Consider the following 27,376-nt stretch of genomic DNA (forward strand, 5'->3'; position numbering starts at 1 on the left):
TTAGGTATGAAACAATGCTAGCCTAGTGTTAAAAATAGTGAAATGGGGGCACACAGAATAAAACATTTAATCATATTAACTTGGATCCTTCCTTACCTTCTGGAGGATGTCAGACTGGCAACCTCTGAGAGTTGAAGAAATTCTGAACCAATGTGAGGTACCCTTGGGCCTGGTGTTTCTTAAGCTACTGCCTTTCAAACTTTTTTGACCGGGATTGGCAGTATAGCCGATAGCAGTGTTCATCAACTATACTATAGACTCCTCTACATTTCTCATCTGCTTTGCATTTAAGTTAGAAGCATGTGCCTGCTCTGGTCAATGGGAAGAGAGGAAGTGATGGTGTTGTTTCTGGTTCAAGTCTCTTAACACTGATTAAGAGCCGGTCAAAGTTCTGGGCACTCTTTCTAGAAAGATTTTAAGCCTGAAGGCAAAGAACCAAGATGGAGTAGTTGAAAGATGGAAACATACTACATTCTTGAAGATTTGGAGGGCAACTATCAAGGAGAACAATCTAATCCACATCAGACTTTATGGGAGGGACATGTGATATAAAATGCTTTTATGTTAAGCTACTAAGATGCATTTTACACCTTTTTTTAATTTAACTTTTATTTTTCAATTGCAGTTTACATTCAATATTATTTTGTATTAGTTTCAGGTGTATGCATAATGGTTAGACAATCATACACTTTACAAACTGTTCCCCTTGATATTTCCAGTACCCACCTGGCACCACACACAGTTATTACAATATTATTGACTATATTCCCTATGCTGTACTTTATATCCCAGTGAGTATTTTGTGACTGCCAATCTGTACTTCTTAATCCCTTCACCTTTTTCACCCAGCCCCCACCCCCACCGCCACCCCCACCTCTGGCCACCATACATCTGTTCTCTGTGTCTATGAGTCTGTCTCTATTTGCTCCTTTATTTTGTTCACATATAAGTGAAATCATATGGTACATTGATGTAGTACAAGTAAATTCGTATGTAACAGTCAAAATTTTAAATAATAGCCTTGCTATTTCTAATATACCTGATTTTTTTTTCATTTAGGAAAATGCTTATTATACTCATTTCACCACATCCTAATTGGTCTCCACCCACAGTGTGAAAAGTGCTCTCTCGAAAGTACTATTGCTCTAAATCAGTGGTTCTCAACCTTCCTAATGCCGCGACCCTGTAATACAGTTCCTCATGTTGTGGTGACCCCCAATTTCATTGTTACCAATTGAACATAATTAAAGCATAGTGATTAATCACAAAAACAATATGTAATTCTATATGTTTTCCGATGGTCTTAGGCGACCCCTGTGAAAGGGTCGTTGGACCCCCAAAGGGGTCGCGACCCACAGGTTGAGAACCGCTGCTCTAAATGATCTGCTTCACTCCAAAAGAACTCCATTAAGAACGCAGCCTTGAGGCCAAAATAATCTCTATTTCTCTTCCCAATTGCAGGAGAAAGAAGTGAAGTCAGAAAACCTTTCATTCTATGCCACCATGCTGCTTTGGGGGCCTGTAATAGGGACAATGGAATAATACAGCCCGAAGAGCATTGCATCCCCACCCAGCGAATGGTTACTGCCCCAGAAAACCAGGCAGCACGGGCTACAGGCCGGCACTAGCGCGAAGCTCTCGCGAGAGCCTCCCTCCCTCTGCGAGCCTTCGTGAGCACCAGTTCCCAGGCACTATCTCGGTGCGACCAGAGGCTGTCTCCTCCCAGCCGGCTTCCTCCCCCGCAGCGGGGCGAGCCGGAACTTTTATCCATAGGAACGGGTTTGCACAGTAGAGTGTTGCCGGCCGGCGTCAAAAGGAATTGGGTGCCATCCTCTTCCTTTTACCTTCGTCGCGGCGGAGCGGAGCTGAGCCGATCCGATCGAGGAGCGCGGTTACCGGGCGTGCTGGGTCTATGGTCGCTCCGCGAGCCGCTCCGCCGGCTGGTGCTTTTTTATCAGGGCAAGCTGTGTTCCATGGCAGGGAACTTTTGGCAGAGCTCCCATTAGTAAGTGAGCTTCCGTCTTCTCGCTGGGGCTGGCTCTTGAGGGGGCGGTGATGACGGGGCCTGCGACTCCCCTTGGCCTAGAATAGCCAGTGTCCCAAACGCCGCGGAATCTCCCGGCAGTCGGTGGCGGCCGGAAGCGGGATGCGTCTTTCTCTGGCAACTCCCCTCTCCCCTCCCTTGGCTGAGTTGCGGGGGGTGGGGAGGGCCTAGATCCGTGAGCGGGAAGCGGGGGGAAGGGGCCTCTGTCTCCGGGTGGGAGGTTGAGGATTCTTGGATTAGCTAGGCGCGGAGGGGCTGGGCTGGGCTGGCACAGGTAGGGGAGCGTGGCACAGTTCAGAACTGGGCGCTGGCTCTTGAGGACCTGGTGGGTCACCTTTTGCCTGGGATCTCGCCAATGGGTCGGTATCCTGTCTCGTCTTTTGTCATCCACCTCCTGTCTTGAGTGGATTTAATGTTATTCCGAGAAGGAGTCGGGCTTGTTTCTTCTCATTAACCGCCTCCTGCCAGTATTTTATGTCTACATGGAGCTTTATGTGGGTAAGGTATAGGGCAGGTGCTCTCAACATTTATTTCATTAATCATCTGTGCCTGATACTTTAAGAGTGTATTTATCAGTGACGTTGCCGATTTCCTTCACCTTTTTCATGAATAAATTTTTGTTTCTGTCAATGACCATGGAAGAGCTAGAGTAATATTAAAAACATTTCCGCCTACATACATTTGTTTAAGCAGTCAGGAAGGTGGGTGATGGGGCTAATTGAACTTTGACTAGACAAGTGGAAGATGAATACAACCCGATAAAGATGATATCTTAGTGTAAATACTCTCTAATGCCAAGAGAGCATTAGTAGTTGTAATTTAAATTTTGATTCTGTTTAAAGATTGGATTACAGTGTTCATTCTTTTTTTTTTAGCCCTTTGCAGGAAAAAAGAAACAATGGGCATGGATGCCTATTTTCAGAAAAGCAGATTTTCCTCTTGTTGTAAAGTGATTCTGTGGAGATGAAATGCTATAAAAGCTTTACGTCTGATATTTTATTTTATACTGTTTCACTCACTGAAATATTTGTTTGGGCAAAATTAAAATACAGGAAATTTAGGTAGTGGAGAAGAGGTATTCTGAGAAACTGAAAGAGGGTGAGAGAATTGACAGCTGTTTGTCAGAATTTATAGGGATTTTTCAACTTAAAAAATAATGTATTTGAGGGTTTTTGAGGTTTTTTTTATTGTAGTTGATTTCTAACTTCATGCCATTGTGATCCAAAAAGATGCTTAGTATTACATCAATCTTCTTGAATTTGTATAGACTTGTTTTGTGCCCAAACATGTGGTCTGTCTGAGAACGTTTCATGTGCACTTGAGAAGAATGTATATTCTGTTGCTTTGGGGTGAAATGTTCTGTAAATATCGGTTAGATCTATCTGATCTAGTGTGTCATTAAGGCCTCTGTTTCCTTGTTAAGTTTTTGTCGGGAAGATCTATCCAATGATGTCAGTGGGGGTGTTAAAGTCCCCCACTATGACTATTGCTGTCAATCTCTCCCTGTATGTCCATTAAGAGTTTTTTAATGTACTTGGGTTCTCCTATATTGGGTGCATATATGTTTACAGGGGTTATATTTTCTTGTTGAATCATTCCCTTTAGTATTACGAAGTGGCCTTCTTTATCTCTTGTTTTGTGAAGTCTATTTTGTGATAAGAAACCCTTGCCAGTTTGGCTCAGTGGATAGAGCATTGGCCTCCAGACTGAAGCGTCCCGGGTTCCATTCCCGTCAAGGGCAGGTACCTTGGTTGCAGGGTTGCAGGCTCAATCACCAGGACCCATGCAGGAGGCAACCAATTGATGTGTCTCTCTCACATCCATGTGTCTCTCTCTGTCTCTCCCTCTCCTTTCTACTCTCTCTAAAAATCAATGGAAAAATATCCTTAAGTGAAAATTAACATAAAATAATAATAATAATAATTGTAATAGAATAGCAGGAAATTTTCTGAAAAATAATATCAAGGAGAGGGCATTTTCCATACTAGATTTTAATTATTTAATGTTATATGTTTTTAAATAGTATGGTATAAGGAGGAAAAAACAAAAATAGGAAATTATAAAGAAAATTCAAATATAATGATAAAATTATACATTAGGTAATATTTTGGTGACATTTGGATAACCATTTGACAAACATTTAGCTGGATCTCTATATCCTATACCAAAATAAATTCTGGATGGATCACAAATTTAAAGGGAAAAAAATGGGTAAATTTCAATATGTATATAAGTGATTCAGATTACTGTATTACAAATAATTAAATATTGAGAGATCATGCTAAACTTTGGAAATATTTGCAGCATATTTGATAGACAAATGATTTATTGTCCATAATAAACAAACTTTAGATCAGAAGAATCTCCTAAACAAAACAGATGAATATCTCATTTTAAAAATGGCCATATTAGAATTATAATGTACAAAAGAAGAATTCTCTTTGACTAATAAAAACATAGAAAATGTTTAACTCAAGATGTATACTTAAATAGCCCAGCCAGTGTGGCTTAGTGGTTGAGCTTTAACCCATGCACCAGGAGGTTGCTGTTTCGATTCCCCTCAGGACACATGCCTGGTTGCAGGTTTGATCCCCAGTAGGGGCTCTGCATGAGGCAGCAAGCAGATCGATGTTTCTTTCCTTTTTTTTTTTTAAATCTTCACCCAAGGATATTTTCCCATTGATTTTTAGAGAGAGTGGAAAGGAAGGAGAGATACAGAGAGAGAAACATCCATAGAAGAGAGACACATCATTTGGAAGATTGGCAATAACCCATATGGTTAAATACTTTAAGACATGCCCAGGTACTGTTCATAGGAAGGGAAATTGTTGTGACTTATAGAACTTACTAGGTGTACCAGTTAATAATGGCGGATTTTGTAATCAAAGAAAACACAATAATTTCAAGAGAAACATCAAAAGTGCTTTTATTCAAAGTAATGTCCATCGCTAGCTACACATTTCCCCATCTTTCAGGTAATTTGTGGATACCGTCCCAATAGAACTTTTCTTGTTTTGAGGCAAACCATTCAGAGACCCAATTTTCCACTTCTTTGTACGTTTTGAAGTGCTGCTCGGAAAATGGGTGTGCCATCGATTGGAACAAGTGGTAATCCGAAGGAGCAAGGTCTGGTGAATACAGTGGGTGGGTTAATACTTCCCAGACAAGATCTTTCAACGTGTCTTTAACTGGTTCTGAAGTGTGTGATGGTGCGTCATCATGAAACAAAGTTACTTTGCAGTGTCTTCTGGCCCATTCTAGTCGTTTCATGATCAAAGTGTGGTTAAAATTGATTATTTGTTGTCGGTAGTGATCAGTATTAATGGTTTCACCTGGTTTTAGAAGCTCATAATACATCACACCTTCCTGATCCCACCAAACGCAGAGCATTGTCTTCTTTCCGAAGAGATCTGGCCTTGCAGTTGATGTTGATGGTTGACCTTGATCAACCCATGATTCTGTGCATTTGGGATTCTCAAAATAAATCCACTTTTCATTGTCAGTCACAATTTGATGCAAAAAAGACTTTCTTTCGTGCTGTTGAAGCAACATTTTACTGATGACTTTTCAGTTTTCCATTTGTCTTTCGTTCAGTTGATGTGGCACCCATTTTCCTTCCTTTAAAATCTTTCCCATTGCTTGTAAATGATCTGAAATTGTTTGCTGAGCAACATTGAATCTTTCTGCAAGTTGTTTTTGAGTTTGACACCCATCTTCAACCAATAATGTTTGTAATTGTTGGTCTTCAAACTTTTTCGGTTGACCTGGACATTCTTTGTCTTCCACATCGAAATCATCACTTTTAAAGTGTTTAAACCAGCGTTCACAAGTATCTTGAGATGGAGCATGTTCACCATAAGCTTCCTGAAGTATATAACTTTTTCTTCAAAATAATGAATTAAAACTTTCCGCAAATGCTCTTTTTTTGGCATGAAATTTGACATTTTTAAGCATAAAAATATCTATGATGTTAACACCTTCAGCAAATTTGACATGAAGTTTTGAAGCTTGCTGTCAATACAACAAAATAGCATACATAGCAAATCACATATATATCAACATATGTGTAACTCCATCTATCAAAAAAAATCTGCATTATTAACCGGTACACCTAGTAAACTGACAATTTATATCAAAGTTACCAGCAAAACTGGCCCATCAGTTCTACTTCTATGAAATTATTTCAGATGCATTATTAATCAAATATATAAGGTTGAATTTCAAAGATATTCATTAAAGTATTACTTGCAATGGAGTGGGGAAAATAACCTACATGCCTATCAATAGGGATTAACTAAAAAATAATGATTCAATCCATAATGCTGTTCATCAGTTTAAAAGAATGCTGAATAATAAATTCAGTGACATTAAAATACTTCCAATACATACTGAGTGACAAAAGCAGGTTGCAGAATAGTGTGTGTTTTTTTGGGGTGGGGGGTGGTCATGTCATTTTCATATCTGGTTAAAAATAGTAGACTTGACTAAGCAGGAGGAAGGAGGCTGTCAGTGAGTACATTCTGAAGCAGCTTTTACATGTTTGGAATGGTTAGGTAGTAAAATTAAATACTCCAATTACCCATGAACAACTGATAAAAGATATACTTCATCAAATTCAAGGCACCATCAGTTGGTGCCAAATATCTTCACCATTATTTTATGTATTACTAAGAAAGAATAAAAGTAGGGCCACTTATAAGGCTGAGGCACCACTGATTGTAAGATGCATCTTTTTGTCAGAATCTTAGTATCAATGAAAATACAGTAAAACTAGTGACAGACTGAGAAGGAAGAGAGAAAATATAAAAAATTTCAGGGCATATTTACTAGCAAAATAATTCTGTGTTGGGAGTTTCAAGAAATGTGGAAAATAATGTCTTTCAGGATTACGTGTACTTTGTATTTCTCAGAATGTTAATAACTTGTTTGATCCTATGACTTCGTTGATTTTTCTATAGCATGTTTATCTTTGCTTCTTCTAGTTTGCAATGGATTTTGGATGAACAAGATCTGTTGAAGGAACGCCAAAAGGACTTAAAGTTTCTTTCAGAAGAAGAATATTGGAAATTACAAATATTTTTTACAAATGGTAAAAACAATTTTTTAATTAGTTGAAATGGTACAGTTGATTACCTCTGAATTAAAATATTTTTGTGCAGTAATTTGTGATGAGCTGTTTTAGTCCCTACTTAATATTTTTATTTATACATGTAACCTTTTTACAACTCATACTCATTTATCTTTTTTTTACGTGATCTAAATAAAGTCGTTTTTGAATCTTAATGTCAGAAACATTCAAGACAGTTTCAAAGTGTTCCTTAATCTTTCTAAGCCTTTATGATGAATTATTAAACTCAATTTAAGATTGGCTAGAGCAGATTACTTTGAGGATAAATGATTCTTTGGATTGACATCCTGTATTGGGCATTTCCTATCTTATAAGTTTGCTTTGGAGGGAAGGGGATTTAGAGGCAAAAGATTCTTGCTCTGCTATATGGTAGCTTTGTCACATGATCTTTCTAACCTTTAGTTCACTCTTCTGCAAACCTACCTCTTGTTTTGAGGATTCATTATGGATTTGTAAGTAAACTTTATAAGTTGGTAGTTATAGTGAGTTTGATAGGTATTTAATCTTTTCTTTTTATATTCTAAAAATAATATGAGAGGCATTGAAATTCTTAGAAGGTAGAGGAGAAATTCCTATCATTCAACTTCTTTAATACAAGAATAGTGTTTGCTGTGGGGCAGTTCAATTTTTTGTTTTTATTTATGCATTTCCATATATTTTTGTAAATTCTAGTATTAACTGTTATCCAAGTAGAGCTTTGTAGGATGTGTAGGTTTTTCCTCTATGTTAGAAATGAATATAGTTATGATTTAACCACATGGATACCAGAAAATACATTTAAAACTTTTTCTTTTTAGTTATCCAAGCATTAGGTGAACATCTTAAGTTAAGACAACAAGTTATTGCCACTGCTACAGTCTATTTCAAGAGATTCTATGCCAGGTAGGACTGCTTTATTTTGGAAATGTTATGCTTATTTGAGACTCTTGTATAAGTTTGATGAACCTTAGTATAGATGAATCATGTGTTTGCCATAGTTATCTTAATTTTTTCTAGTGTTTTTTCTACATGTAACTTTGTTTTACTGTTTTTTAGGTATTCTCTGAAAAGTATAGATCCTGTATTAATGGCTCCTACATGTGTGTTTTTGGCATCCAAAGTAGAGGTATGAAATAATTTTCTATTTTTCATCAAGTATAGTCAATGTGTGTTGCCCCAGTTTTCACATTACCTATGTAAAAATAATAATAGATGGTGATTTATGCAAAATACTGAAATTTGTACCAAAATTAAAGAAATATACACATATCTGTATTTTATATATTCATTTAATAAACGATTATATAGCACTTACTGTGTACAATCAAGTGCTATTTTAAGTCCTTTTACAACTATAACTGACTTAATTTTCATAACAAAGAGATATATCCTATATAATAAAAGGGTAATATGCAAATTGACCCTAACAGCAGAATGACTGGGAATGACTGGTCTCTATGACACACATTGACCACCAGGGGGCAGACGCTCAACACAGGAGCTGCCTCTTGGTGGTCAGTGTGCTTCCACGTGGGGAGCGCTGCTCAGCCGGAAGCTGGCTCATGGCTGGCCAGCACAGCAGCGGTGGCGGGAACTTCTCCTGCCTCCGTGGCAGCGCTAAGGATGTCCAACAGGCCTAAGCTGTTGGATATTGGCCAAGGGCTCCTGAGCTGCCAGAGGGATGTCTGACTGCCAGTTTAGGCTTAACCCCCTGGGGAATGGGCCTATGCTATTAGTCGGACATCCCCCAAGGGCTTCCGGGCTGCCTTACTGTGGGATGCCAGTGGGATGTCTTACTGCCAGCTTAGGCCCTGTCTACTCCTGAGCTGCCAGTGGGATGTCTTACTGCCAGCTTAGGCCTAGTCCCCTTGGGGAGCGGGCCTAAGCCAGCAGGTGGACATCCCCCAAGGGGTCCCAGCCTGCAAAGAGGGCACAGACCAGGCTGAAGGACCCCTCCTCTCCCTCCGTGCATGGATTTTCATGCACTGGGCCTCTAGTCTATGATAATAAAAGGGTAATATGCTAATTAGACTGGATCTTCCGGATATCATTCCAGATGTCCTTCCTGACGAAGCTGGGGCAAGGGGAAATCAGCCTGGGTCCCGGGTGCCTGCGGCAGCCGTAGGAGGGAAGCCCAGGTCCTGGGTACCAGAGGGAAGCCGGTGCCAGCAGCCAGGGGAAGGAAGGCCTACTCTACATCGGGCCTCTAGTAGATATATAAATGAGGAAATTAAACGCAGAGAGGTTAAGAAATTTGCCTAAGATCATGGAGCTGGTAAACAGCAAAGCTAATATTTCAACCCTGGGAGTCTAGCTCATAAATCCCATGCACTTAACTGCTTTGCTGTACTGCCTCTAAGACATTTATTGTTTGGCACTAAGTAGTATTCCGTAAGTGCCACAGGTTCTTACTATAACTGGGCAGTATCCTTCTTCATTTGCTTTCTATGTCCTACTGTATTCCCTTCCTGCCTCCTAATGATTGGCTTCTCACCAACCCATAGGGAAAGCTAGGGGAAGGCAGGGATTGGGGGTGGTTCTAGCTACGTAGATTCTAATGAGGAATCATTTTGGCAGTGAGAGTAGAGAAATTAGGTGAGGGAGAGAGAAGAGACATGAAAATTTGCACCTGAAACCAAATCTTTGGCCACCTTATTTCCCTTTTCAGTATTTTTAAGAGAGCTCAGGTAAAATCCAGACAATAGTAGCAGACATTGACTGGTTTACATAATAATCTATGCAGTCTTTAGCATTATGAAACTTTTGTGTTATGTTTCTGTTTTTAGCTCACAGCTTTCGAATAGTAATTGTATTCTTGAATATTGAATGTAATTTTAACCAAGTAAGTTTACATTCTTTTTGATACTCATTTTGAATTTTATTTTAGCCATTATTTAGGATTGTTGATGATATCTTTCCTGCATATTACCTAAAATAATGAGAGTTGACTCTATTAGAAATTATATTAAGACAAGCTTTCTAGAGGTTTAAGGTTTTCTAATTGTAAGTGATAGTTGAAGGAGGCAGAACCAGCTTTGTTGTTGTTAAGTTTTTCAATGGAAGACAAAATGTTTATAAAAAGCCCGTATTGTGGGGTGATTTTCCCAAGTATTATCATGTAATTTTATGTATTGGAAGCACAATCAGTATGGGAACCTAGACAAAATTTTATAAACTTCTCTTAATTTGTCTTGTTTCTTTATATTTTTTTGTTATATGATTTTCTAACTAGAATCCTATTTTACAATTTATTGAAAGTTTTCGCCTTAAGAATTTTGCATAGCCCAGCTAGCGTGGCTCAGTGGTTGAGCCTCAACTTATGAACCAGAAGGTTAAGGTTCAATTCCTGGTCAGGGCATATGCCCTGGTTTTGGGCTCAGTGTCAGTAGGGGGCATGCAGAAGGCAACCGATTGATGATTCTCTCTCATCATTGATGTTGTTATCTCTCCTTCTCCCTTCCTTTCTAAAATCAAATATGTGTGTGTGTGTGTGTGTGTGTGTGTGTAATTATTTTTATCCAAAAAATAATAAAAAATTATTCCTAAAATAATGTATCTTCATATTTGGTTATAGCTTTATTTTTTTTTCATCTTTATGACCAAATCTTTCTTTGTTTTGTCCAGTTGTGTGGAAATTAAATGTGAATGGTACTTAAGGAGATGTCTCAGGTGTTTACTTTTTAATCTTAGTTATTATAGTTTAAGGTTTAAATGTGAATATAGATATATACATACATACATACATGCCCCACTGCCCTCCCTTGTCCAAGGATAAGGATGTAAGTTGAAGGTATTTGAATAGACTAGATTTAGTTTAGTTTCTTTGTTGGCTAAGGAACCAATTCTTAATTTTTGTTTTAAAATGAAATGAAGCCCTAACCAGTTTGGCTAAGTGGATAGAGCAGACTGAAGGGTCCCAGGTTCGATTCCAGTCAAGGGCATGTACCTTGGTTGCGGGTACATCCCCAGTAGGGGGTGTGCAGAAGGCAGCCGATCGATGTTTCTCTCTCATAGATGTTTCTAACTCTCTATCCCTCTCCCTTCCTCTCTGTAAAAAACTCAAGAAAATATATATTTATTAAAAAAATAAATTGAGCCGAATCGGTTTGGCTCAGTGGATAGAGCGTCGGCCTGCGGACTCAAGGGTCCCGGGTTCGATTCCGGTCGGGGGCATGTGCCTTGGTTGCGGGCACATCCTCACTGGGGGACGTGCAGGAGGCGGCTGGTCGATGTTTCTCTCTCATCGATGTTTCTGGCTCTCTATCCCTCTCCCTTCTTCTCTGTGGAAAGTCAATAAAATATATTTAAAAAAATAAAAATAAAAAAATAAATTGAAATGAAGGCTTTAGTAATTTTTTTTTAATATATTTTAGTCGCCGAAACCGGTTTGGCTCAGTGGATAGAGCGTCGGTCTGTGGACTGAAAGGTCCCAGGTTCGATTCCGGTCAAGGGCATGTACCTGGGTTGCGGGCACATCCCCCGTAGGAGATGTGCAGGAGGCAGCTGATCGATGTTTCTCTCTCATCGATATTTCTAACTCTCTATCTCTCTCCCTTCCTCTCTGTAAAAAATCAATAAAATATATTTTAAAAAAAAAAAAATATATATATATATATATATATATATATATTTTAGTCATCTTATTAGGTTGATTACATTAAATGAGGCAATATATGTAAGGTGGATCACCTCGTAAATTTTAGTCATTTTTAGAATGGTGGTATATTAAGCTCAAAGAAGAAATGGGAACTGACATTGGAAGTCTTATACTATATCATTCTTCTCTTGCTGTTTCAAAAAGAATAATTGTGTGGTCTTTTGAGTTCTTTTGGTGATATTAAAGTTTATTTTCTTCAGAAATTCAACTTCTTTATTATTAAATGGCATGAAATATCTGTTAGTCCAGGTCCAATTGAATAAGAACAACACTTAATATTCTTGCTATTAAGGGCAGAAGCTAAAAAATCTCCTTGGAAGCTAATTTGAGTGCCGAAACCTATCATGTCCCTGGTTTCTAATCTGGTATCTTTCAGTGATGTTAAATTAAAATTATTTAAACACTTAAATTGAAGCAATTTTAAGGAAAGGTAATACATTTAGAGATTTAAGTACATCATACTTCAAGTAGGTAGAAGATGAATAGACAATATAAATATGAGGGGAGCCCTGGCCAATTTAGTTCAGTGGTTAGAGCGTTGACCCTTGGACTAAAGGGTTGCAGGTTCAATTCCAGTGAAGGTCACATACCGCAGTTGTAGGCTCCATCCCCGGTCCTGGTTGGGATGCCTGCCAATGGCAACCAATTGATGTGTCTCTCTCACATCAATGCTTCTCACATGTTTTTCTCTTTGTCTCCTCCCTCCCTTCCACTCTTTCTGAAAATCAATGTAAAAAATATCTTTAGGTGAGGATTAAAAATAAATAGATAAAATATAAACAAGGAGGAAACATAGGAAATACTCTGTTTTGAATAGATCTCAAATACCCTTGAGTTCATTGGCTTTCTATGTACCTGATCTTTTTTTTTTATTGCTTAAAGTAATACAAAGGGTATTACATATGTGTCCATTCCCGCCCCCCCCCCCCCCCCCCCCCAGACAGTCCCCTCGCCTCCCCTATCCCCCAGTGTCTTATGTCCATTGGTTATGCTTATATGCATGCATACAAGTCCTTTGGTTGATCTCTTACCCCCCTACCTCCTGTCCCCCAACCCTCCCCGGCCTTCCCGCTGCAGTTTGACATTCTGTTTCAGGCAGCTCTGCCTCTGTATGTACCTGATCTTGACCACTTTTTTTTTCTCTAGGAATTTGGAGTTGTCTCAAATACAAGACTGACTGCTGCTGCTACTTCTGTATGTAAGTGCAAAAAGTATATCCTGCTTTAAGGATATAATTCTTAGGAGAGCTCCGTAGGGCATGGATGTTTTTCAGTTTATAAGACCTGTGACAGATTATTTGGGTTTATTAAATCTCCTGAGGTCACTGACCTTCATGGCTATTATACTTGACAAAAAGTAAAGTTAAGCCCGGCTGGAGTGGTTCAGTTGGTTGAGCATTGTCCCATGCACCAAAAGGTTGCTGGTTCGATTCCCGGTCAGGGGCGAGATCAGGCCGGCGCAGGGGAGCAAGCAGTTAGGGGGTGATCAGGCCAGCAAGGGAGAGCAGTTGGGGGTGATCAGGCTGGCAGGGGAGGGCAGTTGGGGGCAATCGTGACACTTGCTCCCCGGCGCTGGCCTGATCTTGCCCCTAACTGCTTGCTCCCCTGCGCCAACCTGATCTTACTCCTAACTGCTTGCTCCCCTGCCAGCCTGATTGCCCCTAACCACCTCTGCCTCAGCCCCCACCACCGTGGCTTTGTCTGGAAGGAAGTCGGGTGTCCGGTCGACCCGGTCTAATTAGCATATTACTCTTTTATTAGTATAGATATTTTTGTGAACAGATTCCTTCTAAGCTAAATGACCACATGGAAGTTTTGGCTTAACAATATTGAATAAAAAAGTTATTCCTTAAAAAAAAAGTATCTTTTCATATTTGGTTATAGCATTATTTAATTGAGGCTCTGTAATTGTAATATGGATGGGGGCCTGGGACTTCCTGCCACTCATTTTGCTCACCTAAAAGCAAGAAAATCTGGGTTTCTAAGTGTCTCCAAGCTCCCTACTAAAAATGATGAAGCCCTACCTTAAATACTATACAAAATGTTAAAGAAATTTGGGGTTAATTCACTTTCTCATTTACTGTTTTGTTTTTTGTTTTCTCCAGTAAAAACTAGATTTTCATATGCCTTTCCAAAGGAATTTCCTTATAGGATGAACCATGTAAGTATATTGTATCAAGTAAAACTATTTGTCAAAGTTACATATAAACTAGCTCCATTTTACATTAGAATAAACTGAATAGTCTCCTAGAAATGGCAGTTCCAAATATTACAATATAGACTTTAATTCTAAATGAAAGCTAAATTGTTTCTATTATTTTTAAAAATACTTCATAGCAATGGTTATAAACCTTGGGTGTCCATTAAGTCACTTTGGGAACCTAATAATACTGATGTCAGGACCTCTCTAGACCAGCTAAATGAAGATTTTCAGTCTTGAGGTCTGGGGACTGGTATTCCTAAAAGCTCCCAGGTGATGCCAATGTGCAGTTGGAGCTACTATGGAATAGTATGAGAATCATATTTGAAATTTTACATTATGTTAGAAGATAAATCTCTATTGGCATTCATATAGGTATGTTGTTTTCCACCTTGCAAGGGGTTTCTTCATTCCGTTTAACTTGTATTTATTTTGTTTCTTTTTTTAAAATTAAATCTTTATTGTTCAGATTATTACAGTTGTTCCTCTTTTTTCCCCCCATAGCTCCCTTCCACCCAGTTCCCACTCCACCCTCCGCCCTTACCCCCCCCCGTCCTCATCCATAGGTGTACAATTTTTGTCCAGTCTCTTCCCGCACCCCCCAGTACCCCTGAGAATTATCAGTCCACTCCCTTTTTATGCCCTGATTCTATTATATTCACCAGTTTATTCTGTTCATCAGATTTTCTGTTCACTTGATTTTTAGATTCACTTGTTGATAGATATGTATTTGTTGTTCATAATTTTTATCTTTACCTTTTTCTTCTTCATTTTCTTAAAGAATACCTTTCACCATTTCATATAATACTGGTTTGGTGGTGATGAACTCCTTTAGCTTTTTCTTCTCTGTGAAGCTCTTTATCTGACCTTCAATTCTACATGGTAGCTTTGCTGGGTAGAGTAATCTTGGTTGTAGGGTATTGGCATTCATCACTTTGAATATTTCTTGCCACTCCCTTCTGGCCTGCAAAGTTTCTGTTGAGAAATCAGCTGACAGTCGTATGGGTACTTCCTTATAGGTAACTAACTGTTTTTCTCTTGCTGCTTTTAAGATTCTCTCTTTGTCTTTGCTCTTGGCATTTTAATTATGATGTGTCTTGGTGTGGTCCTCTTTGGATTCCTTTTGTTTGGGGTTCTCTGCGCTTCCTGGACTTGTAAGTCTGTTTCTTTCACCAGGTAGGGGAAGTTTTCTGTCATTATTTCTTCAAATAGGTTTTCAATGTCTTGCACTCTCTCTTCTTCTGGCAACCCCATAATTCAGATGTTGGTACGCTTGAAGTTGTCCCAGAGGCTCCTTACACTATCTTCATATTTTTGGATTCTTTTTTCTTTTTGTTTTTCCGGTTGGGTGATTTTGCTTCTTCGTATTTAAAATCTTTGACTTGATTCTTGGGATCCTCTTGTCTGCTGTTGGATCTCTGTATATTATTCGTTATTTCAGTCAGTGTATGCTTAATTTCTAGTTGGTCCTTTTTCATATTCTCGAGGGTCTCACTAGATTTCTTTAGGATCTCACTAAATTTACCGGCAGTTTCTAGAAAATTCTTGAAAAACTTTATAACCGTGGTTTTGAACTCTATAGCCAGTAGTTTGCTTTCCTCCATTTCTGTCATTTGTGACCTGTTTCTTTGTCTCCGCATTTTGACTGCTTCCCTGTGTTGATAGAGTGGCTTTGTGTGCTAGGTGTCCTATAGGGCCCAGTGGCTCAGCTTCCCCAATTACCTGAGGTGGACACTCTTGGTGCACCCCTTTGTGGGCTTTGTGCGCAGTCTTGTTGTAGTTAAACCTTGATTGTTGTTGGTATCACTGGGAGGAATTGACCTCCAGGCCAATTGGCTGTGAGAATCAGCTGTGTCTGCAGTGGGAGAACTTCTGTGCTGGAGACACCCCTCCGGGGCAAGACTTGCTTCAGTGGGTCTTTGGTGCTCACTGAGTCAGCCCCCTGAGTGTGTCCCTTATGGATCTGAGGAGTTGTGATCTGGATGGTCCCCCTCTGACCACTGGGTACACTGGCTCTTGGATCTCTAAGGAGGTGTTAATTTAGCCTCTGCCTGAGGCTACCCAGCAGGAGCTACAGAGAAATCTGCAGATTCCTCTTCTTTGTTTGGGGTTTGGAGGTGCCCAGATGAGGCCCAGCTGTGAAGCAGTGCAAGCTGCTGTGGGGCCTTGGGCCTTCTTTTGGATGTTTGGGTCTCTCTGACCCAGTTGCAGTTTGTTAGGTAATTTTCAGATTGCAAAGGGCCAGGGCATTCATATGCAAAAGCCTCTGCACACAGCTTGGATGGGGCAGGGTCTCAGGGAATCAACAGGGCGGAGCAAACAGCTATGGCTGATCCTCAGCCCTGCCCTAAGAGGCCCCGGGTCTCTGTCCCTCAGTAAATGCTGTAAGCACCTCTGAGAGAAAGCCGCCCTCAAGTTCCACCCGATGCCAGACAATTCAGTTTCTCCCCTTATGAGTCTGGGTCCCCAGAGACTCGCCCAGAACTGTAGTTCAGAGCAGTTGGGAGGCTGTGTCTCCCTACTGATTAAAAAAGACAACCGTGCTGAAACTGGTTTGGCTCAGTGGATAGAGCGTCGGCCTGCGGACTGAAAGGTCCCGGGTTCAATTCCGGTCAAGGGCATGTACCGGGGTTGCGGGCACATCCCCAGTGGGGGGTGTGCAGGAGGCGGCTGATCGATGTTTCTAACTCTCTATCTCTCTCCCTTCCTCTCTGTTAAAAAATCAATAAAATATATTTTAAAAAAAGAAAAAGAAAAAAAAAAGACAACCGTGTCCTCAGTTGCCAGCCCTTTCCACATGCGCCTCCGTACCTCTGCACTTTACTTCTGCACTTTACTTCTGCACTTTACTTCTGCACCTCTTCTTAGTCTCAGTGTGCTTTTCTCTTTCCTTCTAGTTGTAGAATTTCCACTCAGCCAGCCTTCCTGGGGTTCTGGATGATGTCCGTTTTGTCTTTTAGTTGTAGTTTTGAAGTGGTTGTGCAAGGCAGCAATTTCAGGTGTTTACCTATGCCGCCATCTTGGTTTTCTTTTGTTTCATTTTTTAGTATTCTTTCCTTTTATTGATTTATAATATAATAAGAATAACATTTAAGATAATTCCATTTTGTATATTGTAAAACCTAAAGTTTATACTGGATATTTTAAATAAAAATAAGTAATAAGAATGTTCATGAGGCTGGGTTTCTTTAGGGATTAAAATCCTTTATAATCATAATTGTATGCCTTATGTAGTAATCATTTTATTGCATAAGTTAATTCTAATATGAGTTACTATGTTTATGTTCTTGATTTAAAAGTTTTTAGTAAAAATCTGTGATAAATTACTATGCCTATAAATCGTTGTTAGACTAAGTAGATTCATCTAATTTTATTTCATGTTGACATTGATAATCTTTTTTAAACAGATATTAGAATGTGAATTCTATCTTTTAGAACTAATGGTAAGTATATTTCTTCCTTGTGATTAATAGAATAAAACTTATTTAGTGAAGTTAGAAATTTTTTAAAGAAATATTTGTAGGGAGGTGCATTTTAAAACTAAGTGATGTGATACATGATGGTGAAATCATAGTACCTAGTAGCATCATCACCTGTATCCTCTTAAATAATTTGTATAGCCTACTTAGGATGGGAATATTTTTCTGTTCTATAGTAACTATAATAAAAGGATTACAAGCAAACCAATCAGGACATTAAACCACTGTCAATTATTTGCACAATTTGTGTATGTTTGTGGTGTTATTTAAAGATAGATATGTCTTTGGCAGAATTCTCCTCCAGGTGGGAATTACAGATTTATAGGCTAATAAGAGGTTTCAGTGTGTTGCAGATGTGACACTTTGAGTCTCTAAGGGATTGGATGCTGACTGACTGCCAACCGATTTGCCAAGGTATATTCCAGAGAGAGCACTGCCTTCTCTATTATAATAGTTTAGGGCTGCCATACTGGTTTCTTAAGACAATAAGAGGGAAGCAAGCATGAGTTAGAGAAATACATAATTATAAATCAGTAGGGTAATGATAAGTTTTTTGTGTTGTAATAAATCTGTTTTTATACATATACATTTTTTAAACTGTTTCTAGGATTGTTGCTTGATAGTGTATCATCCTTATAGACCTTTGCTCCAGTATGTGCAGGACATGGGCCAAGAAGACATGTTGCTTCCCCTTGCATGGTAATTAGAACAGAAGTTATTCATAGTATAACTTGTTATTAGCTAAGAAGATTGATGACTAAATATTAAGTTTAGTATTTTTAAAGTAATTAAAGTAGTGCCCCAAGATATTTTATGTTGAAAAAATATATACTTATTGAATTTTAATAACTATGTTGGTACAAATGATAAAAATCTTTAAATTATATATTTGATGAATATTTTCATTAGAATTTGATTATTATGAAAAACACTGTTGATATAAAAAGTCAATTTATCTTCAAAATTATCAGACTACTTTCTGGTGGTATTCAGTGTACATATTCATTGTATGATTTCTGGTTTCCTATATGATATTCTAATTTTTGAAAAATTAGAAGAAAATCTTTAAAATTTACTGTGAGGTTTTAAATTTTAAAATATATTTAGCTATCATTTTATTCATTAAAATATGCTTATTTATTGAATCATTCATGTATCCATCTTTTTCCCATGATATTTTCACCTTTATATCTGTGCTTCGGTAATATAAAAGAGAAATAATGTGTACAAAGATGGTAAATACAGCCCTCTCTGGAGGGAAATGTATAATCATATGAGGTAGTTCTGCTTTCAGTAATAATATGGTTTACATTTCTATAGGAGGATAGTGAATGATACCTACAGAACGGATCTTTGCCTACTGTATCCTCCTTTCATGATAGCTTTAGGTATGTAAGTGTGATTTATCTTTATTAGTTTAATTGTTATAAATCTATTTAGGTCATCCTAAAAGAAATTTCACCCTATAGTACTTTTTTTTATATTTCATGAAGTAATAGACTAATCCTTGCATGTGAGTTTTCTTTTCTTTTTTTTAAATATATTTCATTTCTTTTTTACAGAGAGGAAGGGAGAGGGATAGAGAGTTAGAAACATCGATGAGAGAAACACCGATCAGCTGCCTCCTGCACACTCCCCACTGGGGATGTGCCCGCAACCAAGGTACATGCCCTTGACCGGAATTGAACCTGGGACCCTTGAGTCCGAAGGCCGACACTCTATCTATCCACTGAGCCAAACCGGTTAGGGCGAGTTTTCAATAATATGAACTAAACTGTCACAAATCAGGATTATTGTCCCCCTTCACCCTCCTTTTTTTTGTTTTTTTTGGTTTTTTTAATCATTTAAAATAATTTTAACCAGTGTTTAGGGGGGAAAGTTCAGAATAAAGTCCTCAAAAGTTGAGTAAAGGAGCCTCTGTGGTCCTTAACACCTTTTTGAAGGGATAAGTTAGCTACCATTCTATTATCTGTGGAAGGCAGTACTGGGTTAGAACACAGTCTTTGGAGTCAGATGACCCTAGGTTTAAACTTTGCTTCCTTTATAGTTGTGGAAAAATTATCTAACTTTTCTTAGTTTGTTTTCTAAATTGTAAAATGTGGGGATACTAACAGCGCCATACAGACTTGTTGTAAGAATTAAATGAGTTACCTTATAGAACACCAAATATTGTCTGCCTTATATTAGGCACTTATTACCTTTTGTTCCAGTTCTTTTCTCTGTTGATAGCCATGATTCTATCCACTTGATCACTTCCCCCATTCTTTAACAGTCCAGACTTACGGTTTTCTCTTTTTCAATTATTCCTTTAATGTTAATGTTTCTTATCCTTCTCATATCAGGGGTGGCATATACGTTATACTTATATATGTTGAAGTTTAATTTCACAAAATTTATTTAAAATAACAATTAATGACAAAAATAACCTGTTAATTATAAGCAAATTTTGCTTTAAAGCATTTTAGAATTAACGGGGTATTAATTTTGACAAATGACATAGGGACCTGAAATTTTGTCCATTAAATCCAAAGTTCGTTAAATCGAGGGCTCACTGTATTGGTAATTAGTACCTTTCTTTAGTAATTTCATACCCATAATCTTTTTTTGTTCAAGTTACCACAATAGTCTATTTCCTGACCAGTTGGCCTCCAGCATCCCTGTTCTTAGGGAGCCAATCTCCTCCACACTTGAACTTGGCTACTAGTTCTCAACCAGAGATAATTTTGTTCTTCAGGGGATGTTTGGCAATGGTTTTGGTTGTTACAGCTGTGCTGAGATGCCATTGGCATTGGTGGGTAGAAGCCAGGGATATTGTCAGTCTCAGAATTGTCCAGCCCACAATGTCAATGGTGCCAAGGCAGAGAAACTCTGATGTAGAATTTTACCCCAATGAAAACTTTTTTTTTTTCCAATGAAAACTTTTAAGTGCTTCTCCCAATTTTTGGATAAAATATACAACTTCTTTTGACCATTTATATGCATGCCATTTTCTGCTCCCACTCTCACCTATTTTTAAGACTTGGCTCAGATTTCACCTTTAGCCATACTGTCCCCCCACTATCCCTCCCTATATCATCTCATGCTGGGTTCAATGTACTCTGCAAATACCCTTATGATGTTTTCCACTGTGTTTTAGTTACCTGTTATAATTTCAGTCTTTAAGCTTCTCAACTCCTCCTGGATCTAAGTCCTTTATATAGCTCCATTTGACTTGGTGCAACCACTGCAACCATTTACAGTTAAGTCACTGATTGCCTAGAATATCATCCTTAGCAAAGTCGTATGTGTAAGCACATCAGGGAACATAAGTCTTAACAAGCTAGGGTGGAATCCAAGTAACCAAGCTGCTCAGTAGGAATTACATTGGGCAAAATTATGATGTAGCTTGTTATCTTTGAAATTTTTACTATCTTTGTTAGTTGTATATCTATTCTATATATATAAAAGCCTAAGCAACTGAATGACCTGTTGACCGGTTACTATGACACACACTGACCACCAGGGGGCAGACACTCAATGCAGGAGCTGCCCCCTGGTGGTCAGTGCACTCCCACAGCCAACCTCCCGTGGCCCCTCCCCCCAGCCAGCTAACCTCCTGTGGCCGCAATCGCCGGCCAGGCCAAGGGACCCCCCACCCATGCACGAATTCATGCACCAGGCCTCTAGTAATGTATAGAAGTATATACAATGCATTATATATTTTTTCTAAGATCTATTTTATTACAACACTCAATTCTGTACTAATGTGCCCAGTTTTCACCTAATTTGATATACTAATAACTTTAAAAAGTAGTTCTGGTTGGGTGGTTCATTTGGTTGGAGCATCCTCCCATGCAAGGTTCAATTTCTGGCCAGGGCACATACCTAGATTGCTGGTTCAACAGTCAGGGTGCACACAGGAGGCAGTTGGTTGATGTTTCTCTCACACCTGTCTCCCTCCATTCCTTCATCTTTCTAAAACCAATAAACATATCCTCATGTGACAATAAAAAAAAAAGGCAGAGGCTGAGGCTAGTTTGGCTCAGTGGATAGAGCATTGGCCTGAGGACTGGAAGGTCCCAGGTTCGATTCCAGTCAAGGGCATGTACCTGGGTTGCGGGCACATCCCCAGTAGGAGATGTGCAGGAGGCAGCTGATCGATGTTTCTCTCTCATCGATGTTTCTAACTCTCTATCTCTCTCCCTTCCTCTCTGTAAAAAATCAATAAAATATATTTTTTAAAAAAAAAGGCAGAGTCAACAAACACTACTTTTAGTTGAAATATCAAAACATGGTCCATATTGTTGAAATTTATCAGTATATTGCTTGGCTGAGATTTTTGTTTTGTTTTATTTATTTATTTACTTACCTCCTCACCCGAGGATATGTTTATTGATTTTAGAGAGAGAGGAAGGAAGGGGGGAGAGAGAGAAACATCAATGTGAGAGAGAAACATCAATTGGACTGGGGATTGAACCCACACCTAGGTATGAACCCTGACCAGGAATCAAACCTTCCACCTTTGGTGTATGGCAAGCACGTCAAACTCACGGCTGGTGGGCCACATGCCTCGTTAACCCTAACCTGCCACGGGATGACACTCCAACCAACTGAGCCACCTGGCCAAGCATTTTCTTTCTTTTTTTTTTTTTTTAATCACACTGACTTCTGATTATATTGTATACTACTTTGTATCATTGTTCAGAGATAATTTCTCTGCTTTAATTTCCTCATTGAATTTTCCTCTCTCTAACATGCCCTGACTCTCAAGGCAACTGCACCATGCCACACTGAGGAGCTGGAAATGTCAAGAACCTTAATATGGCCGAAACCGGTTTGGCTCAGTGGATAGAGCGTCGGCCTAAGGACTGAAGGGTCCCGGGTTCGATTCCGGTCAGGGGCATGTGCCTAGGTTGTGGGCATATCCCCAGTGGGGGATGTGCAGGAGGCAGCTGATCGATGTTTCTCTCTCATCAATGTTTCTAACTCTCTATCTCTCTCCCTTCCTCTCTGTCAAAAATCAATAAAATATATTTAAAAAAAAAAAAAAAAAAAAGAACCTTAATATGGTCTAATAATTTTTTCTGTCTGTATGAGGTTAAATTGATGGCATGGTCAATGGTAACTATTATATGAATCTATGCAATTTTCTAAAAGAATATTGGAAAATATACATGAAAAATGTAAGAGAAAATTTTACCTTTAGTTCTGAGTCCACACATTGTATGTTTCTAGTTAAACGTGGGCCTTTGTCTCTTATTTTCTTTCCAGCTTGCCTACATGTAGCCTGTGTTGTACAGCAGAAAGATGCCAGACAGTGGTTTGCTGAGCTTTCTGTGGATATGGAGAAGGTATTCTTTAAAATTCCCTTAGTGCAGTGGTTCTCAACCTTCCTAATGCCGCGACCCTTTAATACAGTTCCTCATGTTGTGGTGACCCCCAACCATAAAATTATTTTCGTTGCTACTTCATAACTGTAATTTTGCTACTGTTATGAATCGTAATGTATATATCTGATATACAGGATGTATTTTCATTGTTACAAATTGAACATAATTAAAGCATAGTGATTAATCACAAAAACAATATGTAATTATATATGTGTTTTCCGATGTTCTTAGGCGACCCCTGTGAAAGGGTCATTCGACCCCCAAAGGGGTCGTGACCCACAGGTTGAGAACTGCTGCCGTAGTGGAATATAAACTTGAACATTTTAAAGTTAATGTCATATTTACTAAAGTCTTAAGGCTCAGATCAGGCTAAAAAGTTTTTGGTAAAAAATAAAAAAGAAGAAACATGTTTAGCAAGAAGACTAAGGTTCTCTTTCTCTTTTCATTTTAGGCTTAAGCAGAATGGTAAACTTTTAGTTTGATTAGTTGAAGAGCAGCCTCTAATTTTCAGGATTATTTTAAAAGCTACCTAGTGACCACTAAATGGTGCTATAAACTTCTAGGACACAGGCTATCTTCTGGCAAAGCGGTTTTTGCCCTTTTTTCTATCTTTCCTGCTGAAATGTTAATAGCATTCAAATTAATCCAAGGTTAGGTCTACTCAGGTGAGAAAGAAAGAGCTAATTTGGAAACTGGATATACAAATTTATAACTGCCAATTTTTTAGCACCTTAACTTGTTTACTATAGTTAATAGAATCAAAACAATATCTTTTTGCACTACTTTCCATTAAATTGTTTGAAACTACTGTATAGTGGTAAACTTCATGATTTAGACTTCTATTCCTAGTACCTCACTGTTTTCTTTTGGTTTAGATATCAGCAGATGGAAGGAAACTAACTGCAGAGAGATGGATAAGGATGGACAGGGGCATACATGTTAACAGATGAGAGGCTAGAAGGAAAAGCCTAAATAGCAGATACAAATACTACTTTCACATTTATCAGGATTGTCTTGCTTAAATACTTAAGGACAGACATTGTCTTCTCACTGTTTCTGAGGCATGCTGGATGTGTATTCTTTATATACTAGATGTTGCTTTACATTGTCACTGAGAACTTTTTAAATATTTTCTTCTAGATTTTGGAAATAATCAGGGTTATTTTAAAACTATATGAACAGTGGAAGAATTTCGATGAGAGAAAAGAGATGGCAACTATTCTTAGCAAGATGCCAAAACCAAAACCTCCTCCAAACAGGTACTTTGTAAACTTTAATTATAGATTCCATTTAATTATATATTTCATATATATTATCACATTTTTTCATAGATTACATTGGGGTTTTTTTTCCTTAAAATTTCTTCCAAAACTTCACAATACATACTAATTTTTTTTAAATTTCTGACTTGATAGATTAAGAATGTCTTGTTTTAAAATATTAATTGGATCATCTGTTAGTAACTTCCTAATGCAATGGCAGGTCTATTACAGGTATCCCTCAACATATGGCTAGATACTATACATAAATTTAAGAAGGACAAAATTAGGCCAGTTTATCAGAGATTCAGAGATAAAGAATTCTGTAGTACTCCAATGTCAGTGTGACTCTGTGTCATCTTTTTTATTTTATTTTTCCCCGATACTGGCTGTTATCCTGTTTTATGAATTAGATTATTGATCTGATATTGTAAAGATAAAAAATTTTAGCTTTTGAGTGCCCCAAATGACACCCAATAAACATAATCTTATTAAATATGAATCACTTATGCTCAAGGGGCTTTTGTTGTTGTTTTAATAGGATCTGTTCATTTAGTTTAGTGGTTCTTCGCTTTCACTGTACATCAGATCATTGGGGTAGGAATCAAGGTCAGAAGGGATTAAACAAATAGTGCCCATCCTAATTAACTTATATTTAAGTTATCAAACATTGAGATAGATTTGTAGGTCTGATAAGTTAATGTCACTGTTGGGAAAAAATAAATACTTATACAAGGAGCTGTTTTAAGGCAGTCATTCAAACAGCTACCTTTGGATGCATTTTTTGCAGAAGTTCCCTGAGTGATTCTCCACTAGTGGCAGGGCCTGAAGCTGCAAGATGATGATGGACAAGATAAGGCAATAATCCTATTGCCACAGATACTGGTATTTTCAGTTTTAGTTATTTTTATTTTGAATATTCAGCATTTTCCTGGAAATTACCATATTTTTATTTATAAAGGTTTGCTGTGTTTACATATGATTTTAGTATGCCTTTGGATAGTAATTTTTTGGGTGGAGAATACTTCTTGATTTTCATAGTTGTTTAGTAGAAATAAGATTTTTATATGTAAGATTTTAATTTTATAGGAAATTTGTTCAGAAGCTCTAATCTATATGTTGAGTGATACCTGTAATGACAATGAAATCCCATACCCTAATTTAAATTTTTTGAGTGTATATGGACACTAACTTCCAGAATGCTTGTTATGTATGAGGGCACTAAGTTATATAAGAATAAAAATTTAAAACCAAATGTTAGTCTTCTGGATTTAATTTTTCCACATCTGTGTCTTACAGTTGGGAATGTCTTTGTTTTGTAAGTTTGTACTACAGAATAACTAATGTTAAAATTATTAGTAGGCTTATCCGGGTGTTGAAAATGAATCTTTTAATTGGTATAAAATCTCTTTCTTCCCCACTTGAACAGTGAAGGAGAGCAGGGTCCAAATGGAAGTCAGAATTCTAGCTACAGCCAATCTTAAAACATTCCGAAGAATTCCGTAGTGGACCAGTTGGAAATAAACCATTGGACAGATTTCAGTAATGTCTTCAATGGAACACAAATGAACATGAATAGCTTGTTTCTGTCAAGCATATTGGGAAGTGATTTTATTTTTGCAAAATAAGGTTTTCCTTACCTAATTTGATTCTAGTACATAATTGATTAAAGGCTCTTGATTTTTTAAAGTTTGGAAAGGTTCTAAGGGGACCTACAGACAGACATTTCAAAATTAATAGCTTTTGCTTAGTATAATTTTTCTTAATTTGGATAATAATTGTAGTTTTTTATTAAGCCAGGAAACATGAAGCATAATTTGTTTAAAATTCTCTTTGGTCATTGAAGGACCAAAAAAGGACATAAAAAGTGAACTATATGAGGGGTTTTCTCCCTCCTTAACTTAAACTTTAAAACTGTATTTAAGGAATCAAATCTTACAAAATCTTGGAAGATTTTGGTAATGATATTGATAATTTCAGGGAAATTAATCAAGTACCTATTGATTTTAAAGTGTATTTTATTCAGTAGTTTTAGTATCTTGCCATGGAAGATACTAGCCCAGCCTCGCAGAAAAGTGCAATATGTATAGCATACTTTGACATTTTAAAAATTTTATTAATTCTGTAACCATTTTGAAATGCTGGGCAAACTTTTTTTAAAAACCTACATGAAGTTATTTGCATTTGACTCAGTTTAATCAGACATTTAGAAAGCTAATTGGATAAAACATAAAATGGTTGAAATTTGATAACATTTTAATGTTAATTTTTACTCTACTGTGAAAAGTTTTTTATATGACATACACACTCTAGTTTATTTTTATGTCTTAGCCTGGATTTACAAATTTATTACAGGTATCCTGAGCCAGGAACACAATCAGGTTTCAGGCCAGTTTGATACTGGCTATTCTTAATTCTCACATGAGCGTAGGATTTAAGACTAAATGTTATGTCAGTGGGACTGTGCTGTCTGTGGAACTTAATAAATTAATCATTTTCTTCAGACTTGAAGGGGAGAGATAAAATTTAGAGTCATAGGATATTGATGTACAATTTAAGGATTAAAAATTTTATGAATCAATTGTGAACAATGAAATTACATGTTGATTTCGTAGTATAAAACTGCAAAAATAAAAGTACGTTCTCCAGCTATATTGACCAGTGTCTTGAATATTTATCTTTTTAAATCTGCCTTATGTTGTTTTCTGAGAAGAGTGCTTCTTCTTTAGACAAGTATTAAAGCCTCCTATAGTTAATCAAGTGGGTAATTTCAAAAGGTTTAAAATTAAGGCTAAATATTAATCACTTGTGTTAAGGGGGCTTTTGTTGTTGTGAAGAGTAGCAGAGAATCTGGAAAGGGAGATTATGTATAAAGTCAGTATCAGCGACAAATAAAGGTCTCATGGGCAGGATAAGATAGATAAAAGAAAAAAAGCTTTTCTCAGGTCTGAAGGAACTAAGATTGGGCTTGTGTTGGAAGAGTGGAGTGATTATATGTCATAATCATTGACTTACCCAGATGGGTCCAAAGAGGCACAGATGGAAGAAAGCACAAATATTTTACCACTAGCACACTAACAAGTGTAAGGCATTGCTAAGGAATATACTCATGCTAGTGGTTAAGTTTAAATACATATACATGTATATATTTTTTTTAATGATATAGAAAATGTATATTTTCAAGTGTCTATTTCAGTGAGTCTTGATGATGTATGTGTCAATACATCAAGATATAAGGCATCTCTATTACCCTAAAAATTTC

At 37.7% G+C, this 27,376-nt stretch overlaps 1 protein-coding gene and 1 long non-coding RNA gene across 5 annotated transcripts; one reads left to right on the forward strand and one right to left on the reverse strand.

Annotated features, from left to right (window-relative positions):
• The first annotated feature begins 1,713 nt into the window (after nucleotides 1-1,713).
• On the forward strand, nucleotides 1,714-26,768 carry CCNC (cyclin C). 4 transcript variants are annotated; one of them, XM_036316616.1, is made up of 13 exons: nucleotides 1,714-2,005; nucleotides 7,027-7,133; nucleotides 7,970-8,054; nucleotides 8,208-8,277; nucleotides 12,955-13,006; nucleotides 13,913-13,968; nucleotides 17,415-17,450; nucleotides 18,094-18,185; nucleotides 18,807-18,874; nucleotides 22,737-22,816; nucleotides 23,996-24,114; nucleotides 24,905-24,999; nucleotides 25,544-26,768. In XM_036316616.1, exons 1-12 carry the CDS (start codon nucleotides 1,974-1,976, stop codon nucleotides 24,954-24,956), a joined length of 849 nt encoding a protein of 282 aa, XP_036172509.1. In that variant the 5' UTR covers nucleotides 1,714-1,973; the 3' UTR covers nucleotides 24,957-24,999; nucleotides 25,544-26,768. The 4 variants fall into 4 exon arrangements, with proteins under 4 accessions (XP_036172509.1, XP_036172508.1, XP_036172506.1 ...); XM_036316615.1 differs by lacking the exon at nucleotides 24,905-24,999 and having other exon boundaries at nucleotides 1,718-2,005; XM_036316613.1 differs by lacking the exons at nucleotides 17,415-17,450; nucleotides 24,905-24,999 and having other exon boundaries at nucleotides 1,840-2,005.
• On the reverse strand, nucleotides 22,105-22,930 carry LOC118659929. Its single transcript, XR_004968751.1, has 2 exons — nucleotides 22,526-22,930; nucleotides 22,105-22,280 (listed from the first exon to the last, which is right to left on the reverse strand). It is a non-coding gene; the product is annotated as an uncharacterized LOC118659929 (long non-coding RNA).
• Nucleotides 26,769-27,376: the final 608 nt, after the last annotated feature.

The sequence above is a fragment of the Myotis myotis genome, unplaced genomic scaffold, assembly GCF_014108235.1.
Source record: "Myotis myotis isolate mMyoMyo1 unplaced genomic scaffold, mMyoMyo1.p scaffold_m19_p_7, whole genome shotgun sequence".
Lineage (NCBI taxonomy): Eukaryota > Metazoa > Chordata > Mammalia > Chiroptera > Vespertilionidae > Myotis > Myotis myotis.